At 36.1% G+C, this 22,558-nt stretch overlaps 1 protein-coding gene across 1 annotated transcript in view; it reads left to right on the top strand.

Moving 5' to 3' along the window:
* LOC127415590 (cation-independent mannose-6-phosphate receptor-like) overlaps nucleotides 1-22,558 on the top strand; it is a 68,353-nt gene that overhangs the window by 22,926 nt on the left and 22,869 nt on the right. The window contains exons 11-24 of the mRNA XM_051654360.1: nucleotides 401-547; nucleotides 1,152-1,439; nucleotides 2,284-2,438; nucleotides 4,644-4,759; nucleotides 5,027-5,186; nucleotides 11,137-11,313; nucleotides 11,857-11,958; nucleotides 12,081-12,182; nucleotides 12,327-12,501; nucleotides 13,794-13,967; nucleotides 14,326-14,469; nucleotides 16,847-17,022; nucleotides 17,688-17,775; nucleotides 17,863-18,066. Coding sequence (XP_051510320.1) covers nucleotides 401-547; nucleotides 1,152-1,439; nucleotides 2,284-2,438; nucleotides 4,644-4,759; nucleotides 5,027-5,186; nucleotides 11,137-11,313; nucleotides 11,857-11,958; nucleotides 12,081-12,182; nucleotides 12,327-12,501; nucleotides 13,794-13,967; nucleotides 14,326-14,469; nucleotides 16,847-17,022; nucleotides 17,688-17,775; nucleotides 17,863-18,066 — 2,208 coding nt within the window. The remainder of the gene's footprint in view (nucleotides 1-400; nucleotides 548-1,151; nucleotides 1,440-2,283; nucleotides 2,439-4,643; nucleotides 4,760-5,026; nucleotides 5,187-11,136; nucleotides 11,314-11,856; nucleotides 11,959-12,080; nucleotides 12,183-12,326; nucleotides 12,502-13,793; nucleotides 13,968-14,325; nucleotides 14,470-16,846; nucleotides 17,023-17,687; nucleotides 17,776-17,862; nucleotides 18,067-22,558) is intronic.

The raw sequence follows: 22,558 nt of genomic DNA, 5'->3' as shown, positions 1-22,558 counted from the left end.
TACTTTGAATTTCTCCATACTTGCAAGTACTTCCATGTAGGCCTACATGATTTATCCACTCTTTTTTTTTATAAATAACTTAATTATAATATAGATGAAATTGAATATTTTTTAAGTTCTACATATCACATTTTTGTTGTAAGGTTTAATAGTTCCAAATAACTCATAACCTAGTAGTCTCTTACTACAAATATTTTTGGTTTCTTGTCCTTTATGTTCTAAATTCCACATTATATATTTCAGCTATTGCCGTTTCACATAATAAACATAAATCCGATCAAATCAAATAAATTCTTCCATGATGAAAAGAAACACAAAAAATCTGCAGTTCTTCTTCTAGAGTATCCCCAAAAAGTGAATCTATCACCACTTTAAGTGACTAATTGTGCTTGTTTCTCAGAATCTAATGGATCTCAAAACTGGGAGGCTGTGGACGCCAAGGCAAAAGAGTCTGATAAGAAGAGAATTTACATCAACGTTTGTCATAAAATTATCCAGAAGGGGACAGCCAGCTCTTGCCCGGAGGATGCAGCAGTATGTGCAGTGGGTCAGTGCATCACTTAAGATTTTCACCTAGACATATAAATCTTTCTTTAAAAATCTGATATTTAAAATCTAGTTTAAACCTGGAAATAAACTGAAACAAAGTATTTCAGTATTTCTGTCTTGTTGTACAGTAACATATAGAAACATCCTTAAAACAAGATTAAGCTCAATTTAATTAACATTACAAAGTTTTTTTTTTTTTAAGATTTCAGGTATTTACCACATTGTCAAACAGTTGTTTTAAGTATAAATCTAACCTGATTTAGTTATGTTTTTGTTAGAGCATGAAAAAACTATTGCCAATGAGGTTGGAGAAATAAACTTATAGATACGTTTTCTGGAAACAGGTCTTAATAGTTTATGCTGTTTTGCTTCTCAAATTATTGGATCTTGTTTTAAGAATGTTTAGATGATTTTACTGGAAAATAGGACAAACATTCTTGAAATTCATGTTAATTTCAATTCACTCAAATTGTTGTTCTTATAAAAATATTTTATCAAACAAGACAAATGCAAAATAGAAGAATTTTCAGACTTTTGGTCCCCACATTATATATTTTTCAGTTGTATTTTATTCGGGACTAACCCAAATTCTCCTCCCCTAGCAAATGAAAAAACAATGAGTTTGGGAAAATTCCTCTCTTCTCCACAAAAAGCATCTGAAGGTGATGACATCCGACTCATATACACAGATGGAGAGGTATGCCGGGGGAAGATGAAGGTTCAGACCATCATCACTCTAAAGTGTAAGCCTGGAGACATTGAGAGCGCTCCGATCTTGAGGAGCACGTCCAGTGACGGCTGCATATATGAGTTTGAATGGCTCACCGCTTTTGCATGTGTCCTCTCCAAAACTGAAGGGGACGACTGCAAGGTTGAAGACTCTCAAGCAGGTACAGATCTATGGATTATCAAGCATTAATTTTGGGGGGTGTTGTGGCCTAGTTGTTTAAGATCTAGGCTTTTAACCGAAAGGTTGTGGGTTCGAACCTCACAAGAGGTGATCTATGATATATCAACATTGTGGACATGAGCAAGGCATTTGATAGGGGAACTGAATCTGTAATAAGTGTCCAGTTAGATGCTTTGGTTAAATGTGTCTACTGCATGACTACTTAAAGGGGTCACGACATACCTTTTTTAAATTATTTTAATATGTTCCTTGAGGTTCACATAATATTTGTAAAGTTTTTTTGGCCAAAAAACAGTAATAGTTTTGTAAAACATGATCATTTTCCACCCACATTCATACCCTGTCAGAAACGCTCGGTTTTAGACAACGAGTCGTTTTGGCAGCTTGGTTTCAATAAATGCTGTTTTTGCAGCGAGGAGAATGTTTTTAGTTCTGAAACTTATAGTATTTTTTTTATAGTACAGTGGCCTCTTATATGTCAAAAGATCAAAGACAATTTGATTTTGTATGTCATGACCCCTTTACTGAAGTTGCTGTGATATTAGGCATGCAAAATGACTTAGGACCCCATAATGAATAGCAGCAACAGGGTATTATGGCATGCTCTATGGTTTCTGTTTTAAATAAATAATAAATTAACTAATAATGAAATAAAAATGTTAAAATAACTGTTTTAAGATCAAGCCATCTAATGATCTGCCATCAACATCCTCAAGTCTTTTCAAGTCTATAGTGATTTGCAAGTTAGAGTTCATCATATGTGAACTTTAGTCATAGTTGGGGTTTTTTAAGAGCTTCCTCACAGTTTTCCCATTTCTTTTCAGGGGTTTCATTTGATCTGTCCCCCTTACGGAAACCTAACGGAGGCTACTATAACTTGTCCAGTGGAAATTATGATTACTTCATTAATGTATGTGGCAACATTAATGCCGCAAAGTGTCCAGAGACTGCAGGGGCCTGTCAAGTTCACCAGAGGCAAGTTTACTCTCTATATTTAACACTTGTCTTAACCAGGCGCAATGCAACAAGTTAAAAGTGCAACACGACAGAATCCCACAGTGCCGTCCAAAAGTCTGAGACCACTAGTTAAAGGAATAGTTCTCGCAAAAATGAAAATTCTCTCATCATTTACTCACCCTAATGCCATCCCAGATGTATATGACTTTCTTTCTTCTGCTGAACACAAATGAAGGTTTTAAGGAGAATATCCCAGCTCTGTAGGTCCATACAATGGAAGTCAACAGGGTCCAAAACTTTGAAGCTCAAAAAGCATATAAAAGTATATAAAATAAGTATAGTATTTATTGCTTGTCACTTTATCCTGTTGAGCCTGGTTTGGTCACAGTGTAAAATTCTTTGCGACGTTATAACATTTTTTAAAGGGAAAGTACACCCAAAAATGAAAATTCTGTCATTATTTACTCACCCCTATTTTATTCCAAAACCGTATGACGTTGTTTCATCTGTTGAACACAAAAGTTTATGTTAGGCAGAATGTTAGCCTCAGTCATCTTTCTCTTCCATTACATCTTTTTCCCATACACTGAAAGTTAATGGAGATGGAGGCTATCATTCTGTCTAACATGTTCCGGTGGGTTCCATAGAAGAAAGAAAGTCATCTGGGTTTGCAACAGCATTTTTGGGTGAACTGTGAACTTTAACTTCTGGTGCTTAAAGTTTTTTTTTTTTTTTAGTGGGACAAGTTCTTTCTTCTGCAGAACACAAATGAAGATTTTTAGAAGAATATCTCAGCTCTGTTGGTCCTCAAAATAAAATTGAATGGTGACCAGAACTCAGAAGGTCCAAAAAGGACAAAAAGGCAGCATAAAAGTAATCTGTAGGACTCCAGTGGTTAAATCCATATCTTCAGAAGCAATATAATAGGTGTGGGTGAGAAACAAATCAATATTTAAGTCCTTTTTTACTATAAATCTCCCCCTTTGAGCATCCCCAACCAGTAGGTTGCTGAATGTGAAAGTGAAAGTGTAGATTTACATTAAAAAAGGATTTCAATATTGATGTTTCTCACCCACACCTATCATATCGCTTCAGAAGGTATGGATTTAATCACTGGAGTCTTACTTTCTTCACCAGAACACATTTGAAGAAAATTAGAAAAATACTCCACTCAGTAGGTCCTTAAAATGCAAGCGAATGGTGATCCAATTTTTGAAGCTCCAAACATCACAGTCAGCATAAACGTCATCAGTACTACTCCAGTTGTTAAATTAATGTTTTCTAAAGCGAAAAAGATAAATATTTAAGTAATTTTTATCTCTAAATCATCGCTTCCGGTAAGCTTCACGAGAGGGTGGAGATCACACGGTCTCTCGTGTGACGTATTACCATTGCCATGCTAATCTCACGTTCTCCTCTCGGTTGAGACATCCAGGAGAAGCACACAAATGTACCATTGTGAGTAAAGGAACAGATAAAAACACATCTAAATCAAAACCAATGAAACTTCTATACAGCATTCCTCCTACTCACTTGAAACAGCGCTGCTCTTCCGGCTGTGACGCACATGCATCAGTTCTCGTGTGTTTCAAATGCCAATGTGATTATGTCACACGAGCGTACTGCTTCTGACCAGAAGCATGATTTAGTAGTTAAAAAAAAAGTACTTAAATATTTATCTTTTTCACACCAAAAGTGAGCGTGTTGCTTTAGAAGATATTAATTCAACATCTGGAGTCGTCTCGAATTACGTTTATACTGACTGTCTGTGATTTTTGGAGCTTCAAAAATCGGATCAACATTCACTTTAAGGGCCTACTGAGCTGAGCTATTTTTCTATTTTTCTTCAAATGTGTTCTTATGAAGAAAGAAAGTCATACACACCTGGGATAAATGAGTAAATAATGAGACAATAAAAATTTTTGGGTGAACTATCCCTTTAAATTCTTTCAGTTTCAAACCTGTATGACTTTCTTTCATCTGTGAAACGCAAAAAGAGAGATAAAATGTTAGCCTCAGTCACTATTCACTTTCATACTTACATACTGCCTAACATCTCGTTTTGAGTTCCACGGAAGAAAGTCATATGGGATTGGATGAACATGAGGGTAAATCGTGTAAATAAAAGAGTAAATGATGACAGAAATTTTATTTTCAGGTGAACTGTCCCTTTAAGTCTTGAATTTAAACCAAAAATGTCTTTCATTTATAAACTTTCTTCCTGTAGGATGAGGACGAGCACACTTACAACTTCAAGTGGTACACATCCTACGCCTGTCCAGAGAGACCACATGAATGTGTCGTGACGGATCCCAAGACTCTGCAACAGTATGACCTGTCCAGGTTAGCTTGCCTTTCTCAAAAGACACAAATGTCCTAGTGAATTTTTGCAATTCTTGCAAGGCTGCACTGTATATTCTGGTTATGGTGCCTTTTTTTGGCATGGTACCATGATACTACCATGGTATTCTTTGAAGTACTTTGGAGTACCATGTAAATGCTATGTTATACATATGACTATGGTAATCATTTTATACAATTACCGTTGTTTTACTTTCTCACTCTGTAAAGGACATTATACTAAATCCCATGTTTCTCCCTCCTCTGTAGTTTGTCTATATATAATGGTGGCCGGAACTGGCAGTCCATGCAGACCTCTGACCCCAGCAGCCCCAAGAAGTACTACATAAATGTGTGCCGGCCACTCAAACCCGTGCCTGGCTGTGACCGGCGAGCTTCAGTCTGTGAGATGAAATTTGAGACTGACAAGGTCAGTTCACTGGCTGTACTCACACACACCTATTCGGTATCGTTTAAAGCACAATGGAAAAGTATGATAATGACATTTGCTGGTATTTAACAAGAAAACAGCAACATGAACTAAAGCAGTGAGACAGGAAATGAAATTCTGACTTTACGACTTTACACAGTAGGACTGCTTAAAAATATGGATTTTCCCATGCATCACAATCTTCATTTGAACTATCTTGATATCAATAACTAATTCCCAAGTTCAGTCATTTTTCTATATGGACAGCTCTCTACAAGGCAAGTAAATCTCTCTACAATATTAGACCACATTTCCCACTATGCAACTAAAAATGTTATGAGCCACTGCTGGTAAATGTTCAGATTTCACTCACCAGTGGTTGAGTAGCCAGGTGGTGAAAAAGTTTAGCATCTTTACTGCCTGTTGAGATTTAAGGATTGATTTGACCGTGTATTGTGTGTCCAAAAATCAAGATCCACGCAATCCATTTGTCATTGAAAAGTGTTTTAATACCTATTCTGTCGTTAATAATTAATTGTTAATCAAAAACAACAAAACATAAACATTGAATTCTAATTACGAATAATACGGATGAGTAAAAGACCCCATTCGAGTCCTCTCTCGTTCATATGCGCTCATTTACAGACGCTTTTTACAGAACTGCCGGTTTTCTTAAAGAGACAGTATCAATTTTAAGCACGCGGTCTACAAACCAATATAAATACTTGTAAATAGTGAAAGTGATGCGTTAAACAACACCGTAAACATGTAACAAAATATAATATAAACAATACCATATCATATTTATTGATGGGATACATGGATTTGTACTTTTTTTAAAGCTAAAATGTGATGAAAATGAAAAAAAAAACAAATAAAATATAATTTGTAAAATGAACATTTCTGTAATGTAGCTAGTTAGAAGGTCCTCTGTATACTTCACAGCATTAGCTGGGAGATAATTTTTTTCATATGTACTGGTAAGCAAAATGGATATTATAACTGAAATATACCCACATGAGTCGATATCGAATTGAAATCAGAATCAAATCGAATTGGGAAATCTGTATCAATACCCAGCCATATTACACAGTGACATCAGTATGCATTGACAGCATGCAAAGACATCGTCAACACGTTTTGGCTGAGAAATAACAAGCATTTTTGCCCCCCTAGACTCTCAATACATGCTTCTTTTTCAGAAGCCATGAGACAAGCTCTGTGGTGTTTAAATAAGTGTGTGTAGCTCTGTTCAAAAACCTGGTGACCTTCCTTCTAAGGGACTTTTCAGACCAGAAAAAAATTAAGCAGAACACATCTTGAGACATGCTTTTAAAAGCTGACATTCATTTTAACCTGATACGACAACTAAAAAAAAAAAAAGCACTCCTGCTTGAGAATCTGAAAGAACATGGAGATGCGGTGACATGGTCAAATATGTCCGTATAGTGTATATTCGCATAGAAAAACAATGGAAAAAACACAGACGGACATAAAAACACATTCGGTGTGAACGGCCCTTAAGGCAGCATCCTAACTGAATAAGTGACCGATTTGTAGCACACTTTGGTAAGACTTTCTATGAAGCCCATATTTATAATGCATTATAAAGGCATTATAAATGCATTTTAACCTCCTGAGACCCAAGCGTGACTGCTGTGTGCATTTTCCAATTCCAAAGCACAAATAAAAAATACAATATATACGTATTATATACTAATTATATACAAATAAAAATTAGCTTTTAAAAAATATATAATATAATAATTATATACAAATAAAAATTATTGTATCTGATTGTACTTTTGTTACAATGTATTTTTCTACTTCATCAACAAAATCTCAATGTTCTCTCTTTGCACTGTAAAACGAACAATTGATAGCCAGTGCTGAAGCATTTAACCAATCAGAAATTAGCATAATTAATTCTGATTCAAGTAATGGCCAGCATCATCCAATCACTGCCAACCATGTTTTAATAAAATACAATTATAAATTATAAATTCTGAATCTGTACTGATTACCATTGAACCATGTCTGCCAACCATGTTGAGAGTTGCAAACATCATCTACAGCCTGAAACTGAACTTTTGACATGATGTTAGGAGTGAATGCACTTGGCTGCATAGGAAGGCTATAGGATGCTCCCTTGCTTCCTTGCTCCCTTTTTAGTGAATGACTTAACCTCCAGTGTGCTGTATGTCTGCACACCTCTCAGAACAGTTTGAAATGCAGCTTATTTTCATCATAACGCCATATAAAGCCTTCTGAAAGCAACATTTTTCAGCTTTTGAATGTACCCATTGATTCTCAATGTGATAATGCACAGTTAATATAGGATTTCTAAGGGAAAAAAACACGTCAGTGGTCATTGTGTTTAACAGCGTGCCATTTCGCTCAAATTGTATAAAATGGCATTTGAGATGAAACTAGAGACTCTAAACTTTTGACTCAAACAGGTTTCAATGTAAAAACATAATTAGGTTTCTTACCAGATGTTGTTTTGTTGGCGTTTCTCCTAAAGACAAACTCCGCTGATATCTCCGCCATGTTGTTTTATCACATGACTCTGTGTCCTGAACTGAGATCAGTCGATTAAAATTAAATTTAATTATGCGTAGCGTATAGGGAAGACAAAACACAGTCCACGCAGAAGGATTTGGGGTCGCACGAGGATTATGCATTTATAATGTCTCAATAACATCAACTTCTCATAAATAATTGTATTTGTTATAATACCTTATAAGTTATAATACTTAACCTGCTCATAGTTACACCTTAAAGAGTATAATGCGTGATGATACAATCGGCATCCAATTTTATCCGCAGAAGTTGTAATGTAATATATACAATTCTGTGCAAGTTTTAGGCACTTGTAAAAAATGTTGCATTTATCAATTAACATCATACAAAGTCCAGTAAACATAAAAAAAAAAAAAATCAAAATCAATATTTGGTGTGAACCTTTGCCACAAAACAGCACTAATTCTCCTAGCTACACCTGAACAACAACGTTCCTTGTTTGTTGGCAGATAAGATGTTCCAAGCTTCTTGGAGAACTTGCCACAATGCTTCTATCTATTTAGGCTGTCTCAGTTGCTTCTGTCTCTTCATGTAATCCCACATATATTGGGGCTGTCAATCGATTGCAATTTTTAATCAAATTAATTACACGATATGGCGATTAATTAATCGCATATATAAATATTTGCTGAGAAAGCCCCTTAAATAACAGTAATTCTATATAATGATAAAAAAATTGTTATATTGAAATAATTATAAATATACTGTATATTATGAAAATATATCTTTCAGATAATTAAAGTGCATCACATTATTGTGGCAGACGAGCAAAGCAGTGAAAAGACAAAAAAGTAGCTTTAGAAGGGAACATATTTATTTCCATATTATTGAACATAATGCAGTTGAATTTGTCAATCTGTCATAGATATATTTATTATACAGGCTTTTCTAAGGACTCGTCAATGTACACATGCATCATACAGATGCTTTTAGAGCGCTATGGTTGCGTCGCTTCATAAACCCAGCGTTTGTAGGTCACTGTGTCACATTAAACATAGTTTGAAATTTAGTAAAACATGTCTCGAGATTTCTGCATTTGGAATTGCTCTCCATCAGCTGTGTTTGAATGCAAGAATGCAAGCAATGTCTTCTTATAAATAGCCATAACATAAACTTTTAACAGACAATACATAAGTATAGTTTATAGAATGAAAGTTATTTAAAAATGCATAGAAAACAATGAAAAAAATATTCACTATGTAAATTTTGAGAGATTAATAAAATTCCCAATTTTGCCCAACAGGTTGTTATTTAGGTGGAACATCTGCCATAGGCTAATGAAAAAATATAATAAATCTTGCAAATATTAGAAAAGATTTAAAAAGCATTTTACCAACTTGACTTGTAATGTCTTATAACCACTAAAAACTATTGGTAACATTTTACAATAAGGTTCCATTTGTTAACATTAGTTGTATTAGTTAACATTAGTTCATGCACCATGAACTAACAGTGAACAATTCTATTTTTATTTACTAACATTAACAAAGGTTAATCAATGCTGTAAAATATATATATATTGTTTACTGTTTGTTCATGATACTTAATGCATTAGCTAATGTTAATGAATGGAACCTTATTGTAAAGTGTTACCAAATATTTTATTGATGTTTATAAGACATTGTTTTTGTCACGTTACTTAAAGCATACCTAAGAGATATATATATATATATATATATATATATATATATATATATATATACACACACACACACACACACAGTTGTTCTCAAATGTTTGCATACCCTGGCAGAAATTGTGAAATTTTGGCATTGATTTGAAAATATGAGTGATCATGCATCATGTCTTTTATTTAAGGATAGTGATCATATGAAGCCATTTATTATCACGTAGTTTTTTTGGCTCCTTTTTAAATCATAATGATAACAGAAATCACCCAAATGGCCCTGATCAAAAGTTTACATACCCTTGAATGTTTGGCCTTGTTACAGACACACAGGGTGACACACACAGGTTTAAATGGCAATTAAAGGTTAATTTCCCACACCTGTGGCTTTTTAAATTGCCATTAGTGTCTGTGTATAAATAGTCAATGAGTTTGTTAGCTCTCACATGGATGCACTGAGCAGGCTAGATACTAAGCCATGGGGAGCAGAAAAGAACTGTCAAAAGACCTGCTTAACAAGGTAATGGAACTTTATAAAGATGGAAAAGGATATAAAAAGATATCCAAAGCCATGAAAATGCCAGTCAGTACTGTTCAATCACTTATTAAGAAGTGGAAAATTCAAGGGATCTCTTGATACCAAACCAAGGTCAGGTAGACCAAGAAAGATTTCAGCCACAACTGCCAGAAGAATTGTTCAGGATACAAAGAAAAGCCCACAGGTAACCTCAGGAGAAATACAGGCTGCTCTGGAAAAAGACGGTGTGGTTGTTTCAAGGAGCACAATACGACGATACTTGAACAAAAATTAGCTGCATGGTCGAGTTGCCAGAAAGAAGCCTTTACTGCACCAATGCCACAAAAAGCCCGGTTATAATATGCCCAACAACACCTTGACATGCCTCACAGCTTATGGCACACTGTAATTTGGAGTGACGAGACCAAAATAGAGCATTATGGTCGCAACCATAAGCGCTATGTTTGGAGAGGGGTCAACAAGGCCTATAGTGAAAAGAAAGCCATCCCCACTGTGAAGCATGGTGGTGGTTCACTGATTTTTGGGGTGTGTGAGCTCTACAGGCACGGGGAATCTTGTGAAAATTGATGGCAAGATGAATGCAGCATGTTATCAGAAATTACTGGCAGACAATTTGCATTCTTCTGCACGAAAGCTGCGCATGGGACGCTCTTGGACTATCCAGCATGACAATGACCCTAAGCACAAGGCCAAGTTGACCCTCCAGTGGTTACAGCAGAAAAAGGTGAAGGTTCTGGAGTGGCCTTCACAGTCTCCTGACCTTAATATCATCGAGCCACTGTGTGGGGAGATCTCAAACTTGCGGTTCATGCAAGATGACCAAAGACTTTGAATGACCAGGAGGCATTTTGCCAAGACAAATTCTCCAAAGGGTAGGCAAACGTTTGAGCACAACTGTGTATATATACATACAGTATATACTGTATATGAGGTTATAATTATTTATGAGAAATCATGTATAATAAAGTGTATTACGAGGCACTACAAATGCATTATAATGGATTTATAATGCTTTTACAATGCATTATAATTAGCAACTCAAATAACGCTCCTCACACGGGAGACCTGAAACGCAATTGATTCCAATAATGTTTGATGTTAGCATGTTTCTAAGCCAGTTATTCCATTAACTGACTTTATTTAAGAACAGTAGAAATCAATGGATGGTCTCCACCATAAATGCGTGTGTGTTACTTGAGCAGGAAGGACTGTCTGAGAAGGTGGAGGTTAGTAACTTGGGCATTGCGAAGAAAGCCCCAGTAATAGAGGAGGAGGGACAGCTCATGTTGGAGTACACAGGTGGGTCGGTGTGTGAAGCAGATGGAGAGATGACCACATACGCAACACGCATCCACTTTGTATGCTCCGCAAGGACAGGGGTGAGGGGCAATCTTGATCTTATACATTTTTTTAGTAAAGCAACAATGCTCCAGTAATGAGGGGCAACAGCAATGTGATAAATGCACTTTCAATAAATCAATAACAGTAATCACAACAAAACAATTATTCTGCTAAGTAATATAGTTCTATAGTCTAACTGAAGAGTGTTTGTTGGTTATTACAACTTGCAGCATTTAGTATAAAGTTCAAATTATGTGTGTTAACAGGTGTGTGTATATTTGCTATTTTTGACTATCAAACGTGGCTCATCCAATTGTTTTCTTACAATAAGGCATTATTAACTTACTTGGATGTGATTTAACATATAATGTAGTACTCTTATTTATAACTGCATGATACCACTGTAAAACTGTGGATAAAATAGCATATTAGCTCTTACTTGGTATGTTACAACAGTATGCTACTGCAAAAGCAATAAAGCAATTTCTATGTTTGCATTATTTCTTCAGAGTAAAGGAAATGTTTTCGTAATGAAATGTATAGTCATTTTTGGCTTGTTATCCCTTTTCTTTTACCTATAGCCATCTGGCCCTCGCTTTTTGGGGAAGCATAAATGTATCATCGAATTTGTTTGGGACACAGAAGCAGCCTGTGCCATCTCAACTGTTGTAGACACCAACCAGGTCAAGCTTTAGTTTGGCATTGCATTTTTGTATTTTATGTTTGCTTATGTGACTACTCTGTACATTTATTAACAAGATTTTGTTTCTCATTTTACTTATTTGAATTACCTTTTAACGGACAGACCTGCACAGTGAAACATCCCAGTACCGGCTTCGAATTCAACCTGAAGCCACTGGCCTCTGAAAAGGGATACCGCGTCAGTGCTCATGGAAAAGACTTTGTCGTATGAAACACTTCTTTCAGATCTTTCAAATGCTCTAAATTTCCTTCTCAGTTTCTTTTCACCTCCTTTTCAAATTTTTGTATTGCGTCGTACTGAAACCTAAACATGAAACTGAAAGTCACAAAACCTTCCTGTCTGCTGTAGGTGAATATTTGTGATGCTGTAAAAGACTGTGGAAGTGTTGATGGGAAAGCTATGACCGGCTGTGAGCTGGAAAATGGTAAACCTGTGAGTCAGGTCGGAGTGGAACGCTCTCTCCAGTTCTCAACAGATGGCTCTCTTACTCTAACATACAAAGGAGCAGTGGATATACCGACAGGTGTGTTACGAGGGCAAAGATGCTTGTTAGCAAAATCCATTGAATACCATTTTTGCTTAATTTTTAGAAATAATTTGCGTTCAGATAAAAATACTGCAGTCAATAGCTTAGAAAATTCTGTCATCATATACGCACCCTCATGTCGTTCCAATCCCATATTACTTACCATGGAACGTGGATCTGTACAATAAGGGCATATTGTGACCAGAGGCTTTCAATAAAAACAGTAAAGACCAAAAAAAAAAAAAAAAACACCATTAAAGGGATAGTTAACCCAAAAATGAAAACTCACTCATCATTTACTCACCCTCATGCCATCCCAGATGTTTACGACTTTCTTTCTTCTGCTGAACACAAACAAAAATTTTAGAAAACAGCTCTGTTGGTCCATTTAGTGCAAGTGAATGGTTGCCATAACTTTGAAGCTCCAAAAAGCACATAAAGGCAGCATAAAATTAATCCATAAGACTCCAGTGGTTATATCCATGTCTTCACAAGTGATATGATAGGTGTGGGTGAGAAACAGATCAATATTTAAGTCTCTTTTTACTATAGATTCTCCTATAGTTGGCGATGCACAAGAAGAATAAACAAAAAAAGAAGATTGTGGAAGTGAAATAGAGAATTATAAAAAAAAATAAAAAAAGGACTTAAATATTTATCTGTTTCTCACCTGCACTTATCACTTATGAAGACATAGATTTAACCACTGGAGTCTTATTGGATTACTTTAATGCTGCATTTATGTGCTTTTTTGAGTTTCTGCCACCATTCATCTTTGTTTGTGTTCAGCAGAAGAAAGTAAGTCATACACTTCATAACTGGGTAAATGTCAATGAGAATGAATGATGAGAAAATAGTCATTTTTGTGCGATCTATCCGTAGTCCATACAACTCTCGTGCTAAATTTAAGTTATTAACTAAAAATCTTGTCCTCTGAAGTAGCTCTCAATTTTAATTAGTTTATGCTTAGACATCAAAGCTGGCATGACACGCCTTGATGCGCCATGCATATTTGCATGTACAGTTTGGGTCTGTTTGTCAAACAAAAACTTTTTTGTCCTTTTTGGAGCTTGACAGCCCCTGGTCACAATATGCTTTTCTTGTATGGTAAAGAGCAGTTTGGAGATTCTTAAAAATATCTTATTTTGTGTTCCACGGAAGAAAGACAGTCATACAGGTTTGGAACATCATGGGGGAGAGTAAAAGAGGACAGAATTGTCATTTTTATGTGAACTATCCTTTTATAATGGTTATGGTACATCACTTTAAAACAGTTTCCTCTGCTCTAGGCACTGAAAACACCTTCATCATTAATTTTGTGTGTGATCAAAATGCCGTCACACCCTCCCTGAAGTTTAGTCAAGAAGAACTGGGCACGAGTACCCATGTAACCCACAGCGTGTTCTTTGAGCTGTCCACCGCACTAGCCTGTGAGCCCGCCCCTGTGGATTGCCAAGTCTCTGGTAAGCTCTCCCACACAGCAAGGATCCTTTTCACAGACTGTGATGACATATTTTCACCGTAATTTAGCAAAGTATATCTAGCTAAATTAAACCTAACATTTGTATTTTACATTAAGCATAATTTACATTATATTTTTTGTAACAATACCCATTTATTTATTTAATTGTTTTTCGATTAAAAAAGTGCATAAATAAAAATATTTGCTGTGGTCTCCCATTCATGGCTATAGTTTATTTCTACATCCCAAACCTAGAAATGTGAAAAGAGTACATTCATGCAAAAAACAAAAAACAAAAAAACTGCTCTTTTGAAGGCTGCAAAATGGTTGATACCTAATGACTTGTCTTGTATTTCCAGATTTACAAGGTAGAGAGTATGACTTGGGTGACCTCAGCCTGGACGGTAAATACTACGTTCCTCTGGACACCTCGGATCAGGCCCAGTCTCAGAAGTTTTACATCAACGTGTGCAAACCGCTGCCTCACGTCCAGGGCTGCCCTGGTTAGTGACTACGGACATGTTTTTTATTTTGTTTGTTTTGATGGTCTTGACAAAGTAACAGTAGCTATATTTCCATCCAAGTTGCAAATCCGATTTATGCGAAAAACAATAATATCACAAAAACAATGTGCGAGTAAATCCGTGTTTCCATCCCATGTGTTCAAAAGAACAAAATCGTCACTTCTGGATAAACTTTAGCCACTGTGAATCTTGTATTAATAATAAACTCATGGTTTAGAGCACACTGATAAAACACTGTAAAGAACTTTGTCTCATGTCTGGCAGAGACAGCACGTCACACAGTTCTGGGAGCACAATGTGTGTGCGTTCATCCACCCTTATGAGTTTACTGTGTGGATCTAAAAGATATTTTTCAAAAGTAGGGCTGAAACGATTAATAAACTTTATCGACAACGTAGACAATAAAAAAAATGCAACAAAAATGTTCGTTTGTCGAATAGTCATTTGATCTCATTTAACATAACATGAGATCACATTAAACTCTGATGACGCACGAGAGCAGAACTGCAGTTCATGCCTGACTGAGGAGAGAAAAAATTACACATCTCACAGTCCAGATGCACTCTAAACTTTCCAGAGAGCTTCAGGTGATGTAGAATGCAAAGTATGAAGGAATTATAATGCAAAAATACCAAATAAGTAAATACAGAAGCACTCTCGTTGTGGAATAAGCGGAGCCGGAGCTCTTTAAAGGAAACACCCCATCATTACATCTTAAATGCAGTTATATTTAATGCATTATAGCTTTATTAAAGTTCAAATAATATGGAAGCAGATCATGTAAATAACTACAAACTCCGAAACTGACATATCTCTGTGTAGTCAGCGCTTCTATGAGTTGCACGAATGTCCCGATCTAAGGGGCAGAGATTGAAACTGCACCCGGCTGATGCACACTCTGTTGTGGGGACACGCGTCCCTCGAGCGCGCACGCTTAATGCAGCTAGATTATAACGTGATGGCGACTTATTGAATCATAATATGTCACTGTGCATTTCTTTTCGTGAAGAAAACTGGCAATACGCAGCTTTTTTTAGAGTCTTCGTCCCATTATACACTGCAACAAAATAAGTTTTTGATTTGTTTTTGTTTTCCAATATAAATATATAAAACTCCTTTAAAACAGCTTACATTTTCTTTAGCAGCTATACTGCAGAAGAAAAAATTGTTATCTGAGAATGTTGAATATAATATTAAAAATACAAATATTTTAAAACATCTAAAAATCCTTTAAAAAAAAAAGATGCATTCACCTGAGAAGCAGCATATAAGATATTTAGACTTGCTTTTAGAGAATAGATCTTGAATATATACAAAATATTTTGTCTTTTGCAGAAGTATAACCAAGTGAAAAAATGCACTTATATACAAAATACACTTATATTTAAGATATATTCTCTTAAAGCAAGTCTAAATATCTTATATATTACTTCTCAAGTAAATGTATCTTGTTTTAAGGAATTTTAGACAATTTTAAATGGAAAACAAGACAAAAACACTTGATAACAAGAGGATTTTTTGCAGTGAATTTCTTTGCTGAATTAAACTTAATAAAAAGTATTTTTTTTCCCTTTAATTCAGTGAATGTCATTTAGAGGTATTTTTAAAAGATGATTTTGTCCTCTTTATTGTTAGTAAGCACGTTTAATACAAGCTTTTATGTCGGGGCACAAGCTGAATAATCGGTTAAGAGCTAATGATTAATCGTCGCAATAATCCCCGAATAGTCGAATAATCATTCTAATAATCGTTAGATTTATCAATTATCAAAATAATTGTTAGTTGCAGCCCTATTCAAAAGTGCTCTTCTGCACAGTTCAAGTTTGTACTCGACTTATTTGCTTAGCAAACTCTTTGCAGGCTTTGGATTTTCTAGACACTGTTATTTCAGGGTGATCAGAGCAACATTTCAGATGCAATTATTGGTCTGCTGGTTAGTCCAGTTATGAACGAGTTAATCTGTCACATTACTTTTTTGATGCGCATCTTGTATTCCTACTAAATTCAATGGTTTATTCTGTAAATGTGTTTCTATCATAGTTTATGCACATTTTTTCATATCGAATAAAACATTTATCCACCTCAATTGAGCGGATACATTTTTTATGCACATTTTAGAGATTTTATTCGCATCTTGGTGTTTCTATCCAGCAATTTTTATGCGATGTCCCAAAATGCCCATAAAAAACGTTGATGGAAACATAGCCAATGTTTGGTTTGAGTACCAAGCACTTTACAAAGTATTCTTTATCTGTCCCGGGTCAAAAATGACCCTAAGACAATAGGAAGGTTAAGCTGCTTTGGATAGAAGTGTCTGCTGAATGACTACTCACTATTAGATTTGTGTTGTCGACAGCTGGTGCCATAGGAGCATGTGGCCAGATCAGTGGCAGAGGGCTGAACCTGGGATACGTGCAGTCTAGTCTGCAGACCGCGGCGGATGGCTCAATCAGTATTGTATATCTGAATGGGGACAAGTGTGGCACAGGGCATTACTCCACCCGAATCATCTTCCAGTGTGACGACAGTCCTGTAAGCAAGTGTACAGTGTCTCTCTTAAAGGAATAGTCTGCACAAAAAAGGAAATTTCTGTCATTTCTTCAATTACAAACTGATTTCAAACCCATATCACTTCCTTTCTTTATTTCTTTCCATGGAAAATAAAGTAGATATTTTGCAGATTTTTGTTTTTAGTAATCTTCAGCCAGTTTTTTTCTATACAGTGAAAGCATACAGCAACCAGTGGCTGTCAAGCTCCAAAGAGTACCACCAGAAAAGTAGTCCATACAACCCATGCAACATATTACAAGTTTTCTTAAGATATTCAGTTGCGAATGGCAACTTATATATTGGTGTGTTCCCCACACAAAGCTATTGTATGTCTCCAAAAGGCGTTGAATAAAGAGCATGGGTCGTAAGGACAACTTTTATGGTAATTTATGTGGTACTTTTAGGAGCTTGACAGTTTGTGGTCACTGTATGCTTTCATTGTGTGTAAAGAAGCCGCATGGACCGCTAAACTTCTCCCGATGTGTTTCACTGAAGAAAGAAAGTGATACTGGTTTGGAACAGCAGAGGTTTAAATAAATGATGATGTTTTGAGTAAACTAGCCTTTTAAATGCAAATTCATGTGCAATGGAGGTGCATCATATTGCATCACTTTTTAAAACTCTTTTTTTCTTTCCTTTGTTAAAAGGGTGCACCCATGTTTGATCGCAAAGACGGCTGTGAATACGTTTTCATCTGGAGAACCTCAGAAGCCTGTCCAATCAAAAGAGTGCAGGGTAGGACTAACAGTCAATCAGATCACAGGACCATGGAACAAGACTTCCTCTTTGTCTCTTATTCAGTATAACTCCTGTCCCTCACAGGTGAAAATTGTAAAGTCAAGGATCCCAAGAGTGGCTATGAGTATAATCTTTCCCCATTGTCTGGAAAGGACTATGAAGTGAAGGGTTTGCATTATGAGTATCACTTTGCAGTGTGCGGACCAATTACAACTTCAGTCTGCCCTCACGGTCCCAGCAAACTGGTTTCCTCCTGTCAGGTAGAGGACCAAAGTCACAGGATTGCAGGTGAGTTTAATTATTTTGTAGAGTATTAAAGATGAATTAAATTGAATGCCCAGACACATTATATAAATCGTCTCATTAGTAGTAGTTTTGCACACTAGATCTTTGACTACATGGAATAAGGGCTGGTGCACATTGCAGCTTATTCTGGCAAAGAACCAGATACATAGACCGGAAGAGGCAGTGGCTATCTGTGACTGAATTTTCCAGAGAGGCAAATATATAAATTAGGGCTGCAACAACTAATCGATAAATTCGATAATTATTGATAATGGAAATCATCGACAATGATTTTTATTATCGTTTAGTTGGATATTTGCGGTAAGCACGGAGAAGCCCCGTCAGTGATGTCACTTCACAGCCAAGTGAAAAATATGTTGCTTTATGAAACTCATTTGAAAAAAAACGGAGACGAGTTGAAGCGGAAAAAAACATGACCCAAGTTGTCCAGCGCACAAGAGCACTTTATAAACACTTCAAAGAAGATGATAATAAGCATACAGTTTAATGTGGAGCGGTTGCTGTGTCAGGTGCATTGACAGAGTGTTTGTGCTGTTTGATGCGCAAGAGTTGTTTCTCTCCAGCTCATCACTTACATTTTACTGCTGTTTTCTATGTTTTATCATGTAAACATGTTATGAATTCAAAATCAGCTGCGTATTCCGCAAAACTGTTTGTTCTTACCACAAACGAGTCTCCGTTAAACTCTGAGCAATCGAGCACGCGCATCCGCATCAATCAAACTGATCGCAATGGAGAAAGGGAGCGCAATCATTTTTATTAAACTGTCCAGCATCATACCACGATTGTAATCAATTGTGCAGCTTTCACGGATATCAGACTTGGGTCTCAGCAGTCAAGGTGTGCCTCTTTTTAAAGTGTTTTCTCCTGCTTATGTAAGCACATGTAATACAGTGAGCACTGGGATGAGTCTTTTCAGTGTGAGAGTGAATTTGCACAGGGTTTACAGATAATTGTACTATATTAAACTGTGTATAATTCTGAATATAATGTATAATTAAAGCTGCAAGCAGCGATGAACGGGCCCTCGCACCCTGGTGCATGTTGGGGCTGCTGTGCAAGGAGAATGTCACTCCAATTCTTTTTAGCATTTTTTAGCACTTAAATGTTGTTAAGAGTGTATCATAGTGTAAAACATGTCATTTCCTGTTGCCAGTAGGTGGCGCTATGACTATAAATGAATATTGGCATATAGAAGTGTTCAGGCCGGGACTCTTATAAAATATGTAAAGTTTGGAGCAGATTGGACATTTTATGTTTGAGTTACAACAACTTCCTGTTTCATGGCGAAACATCGAACTTTGTCAGGCCGCCACGGACACGCTCTTCAAAGAAAACTCAAAAGCTTCGCAATTTAGCTTCGCCAAGGTAGATTAGACAGACCGAATATGATGTTGATCTGATTTAATCTCTAGGAGGAGTTTGTTAAAGTACGAGGCCTGGAAATGGCAAAAACTGAGCAAAAATTGAAGAGAAAAATCACAATGGCTGACTTCCTGTTGGGTTTAGGATATGGTTCTAAGAGACTTTTTTGTACATGTTGATATGTTACATATGCCTGCCGATGTTCTTATGTGTAGGTGAAACGTGGCATGAGGGCTGCTTCGTTGAAATTTTGTAGGTGGCACTATCGAGCCATTTTGCCACAATTAATTCTAAAACCAGTATCAGATGTAAATTTTCCCCACTTTTGAGATGTGTGCAGAGTTTCATGAGTTTTCGAGCATGTTTAGGCCTAAAAAATGTGACTCGTTTCATACCGAACTTTGTCAGGCTGCCACGGGCACGCCCTTCAACGAAAACTCAAAAGCTTCGCAATTTAACATCACCAAGGCATTTAGATTAAGACTGACTAAATATAATGTTGATCTGATTAAATCTCTGGGAGGAGTTTGTTAAAGTACAAGACCTGGAATTGGCTGTTGCCAGTAGGTGGCGCTATGACTATAACTGAATATTGGCACGTAGATGTATTCAGGCCGGGACTATTATCAAACATGTGAAGTTTGGGGCAGATTGGACATTGTATGTATGAGTTACAACAACTTCACTGTTTCATGGCGAAACATCGAAATTTGTCAGACCGTCACGGCCACGCCGTGCAGTGAAAACTCAAAAGCTTCTCAATTTAGCATCGCCAAGGCCTTTAGACTAAAATAACCAAATATGAAGTAGATCTAATGAAATCTCTAGGAGTTCATTAAAGTACAAGGCCTGGAAATGACAAAAACTGAGCAAAAATTGAAGAGAAAATCAAAATGGCTGACTTCCTGTTGAGTTTAGGGCATGTCTCCAAGAGACATTTTTGTAGGTATTGGCATGTTACACATGTGTACCGATTTGCGTACGTGTAGGTTGAAAGTTTTTAGGTGGCGCTATCGAGCCATTTTGCCACACCATCGGTGCTCGGGCTCTAATAATGCTAAGGGTCCTGATATTTGAAAGTCTTCCCGATAACGCCACATGTAATGTCTGATTTCACTAGTAAATGTATACTATTGCAAACATTATTATAATGGATAAACATACACAATTAAAACTATAATATTAAAATACTTAAATGTATGTAATCAGTGACAGTGTACAAGCATATGTGTCTAACATAATTATGTATTTTTCAGTTGGGCAGAATTATTAATATTTCTATTCTCCTGTCACTGTTGCCTTCTGCTGGGCTGATTTTCTTTTTTCTTTTTTGTCTCACTCCATGCCCTATGGATAATTTTACTCTTTAACCATGAGCATTTTTTTGTTAAGTTTTACAAGTAAAAGTTTCGCATATGTCCTTTAAGTATTAATAATAATAATAATAATACATTCAAACTTAACCTTTTGATGATTCAGGCTTTGTTCAAAGTTTTGTGAGAGTATAGAATCGTGAATTCAGTAATATAAATCAAACCAAATCCTTACGCCCTTTATCATTTGTTTTTTGAAAAATTATATTTTAATAAAATACAGGAAATAAAATTCCATTTTATCCGATTAATCGATTAATCATAGAAATAATCGAAGATTAATCGATTATTAAAATAATCGTTTGTTGCAGCCCTAATATAAATCAGTATTGTAAGATAAAACCAGTAAAAGATTGCAGTTGGTTTTATTACATGTTTTTTTGCTGGTAATTATGCTCCCGTTCCCAAAAGATCTCTCTCTAATTTATTTAAATAGTCTTGATAACTGTTGTTGTGTTATAATCTTTCCGATCACCAGCTCAACACTTGTCAATACAACAAACCAAAGGAACAAATGACACAGCGCCAGTTACAGACTACGATCAATTTAGAAATGATTGGAGGGCCCCATTCTATGTAGTAACATCTACTCACCTTATACAGTATGTGTAGATTAACTCCATCCTCCACTGCTTCATTGCTTCAGATTTAAATATGATCCTGTCATTCAGTCCTTCACATGTTTTTAGATCTTCCAATAATTTTTATTCCATTGATATTTTGGCATATTTTGAAAGTTTCTCTTCACCTGTCGCATTAACCACAAGTAGTCTTGATTAAGCAGAAACGTGAGACTGAAAGCTAGAAACGGTTACTTCTGATAATGATTGGTTAAGAATGCAGAATTTCACTTTGCCTCTGTTTGGCCTTTTTTGGATGCTGTTTGAACTGAACCAGATGACGTTGCGTCATTTGAATATCCATTTTGATTTGTCAGTTGACTAATGACAGGAGGCTTTATGCCGTCAGCCTGCTCTGACATTCATACCGATTCAAACAGTAATTTAAACTCACCTGGCTACCATGCATGAAAGAAAAATTAAAAAATACATAGTAGGTAAATTGATTAAAACAGCTGTTAATTTTTTCAATTTTGTTGTTGCGTTATTTTTTTATACATATTTGTGGAGGCTCAGCTTCTTCTGACGAGCCGCCACTGGGAAGAGACCATCTGACTTGCATGTAAAGCAACCAAACACAATTCATTCTGTTTTATATGAGCCATTTAGAGGTGGTTTTATCTGAAAAAGATTATACCACAATAATAGACCACCATGAAAATAATATTTAAGTTAATGGCACTGCGAACAGTCATAAAGCAAATGCTACAGCAGGGTTCCCGCGGATCCTTAAAATGCCTTGAATTCGGTTTTCCAAAATTTAAGGTCATAAAAAGACTTAATTTTTATTTAAAGAGGTCTGATATGACCTGATGTGATTATCAATCTTCAAAAGAATACGATTTAATTAAATAAGTGCATGCGCTGCGTCCTTCAGAGTGAAAACATGGCACTGTTGTATTTTCTCCAAGCACGCGGGGGCTTGTGAGTGTTTTCAGCTGTTGCAGAGCATTTCACAATCATTAGGTCATGTTGGAAATTTATGGCAAGCGATCACTAATGATCATCTGTTAATGATGATGGTATAGAGTTGATGAAATATGACAATGTTTACTTTTAATTGTTTATATTGCAATATGCTGTAGATCATTGTAGGATGATTAATTTTTGTTGTAA

This window comes from Myxocyprinus asiaticus, chromosome 25 (assembly GCF_019703515.2).
Source record: "Myxocyprinus asiaticus isolate MX2 ecotype Aquarium Trade chromosome 25, UBuf_Myxa_2, whole genome shotgun sequence".
In the NCBI taxonomy this organism is placed as follows: domain Eukaryota; kingdom Metazoa; phylum Chordata; class Actinopteri; order Cypriniformes; family Catostomidae; genus Myxocyprinus; species Myxocyprinus asiaticus.
Note: the sequence above shows the minus strand (reverse complement) of the source record. Positions and strands in the feature narration are given on the sequence as shown.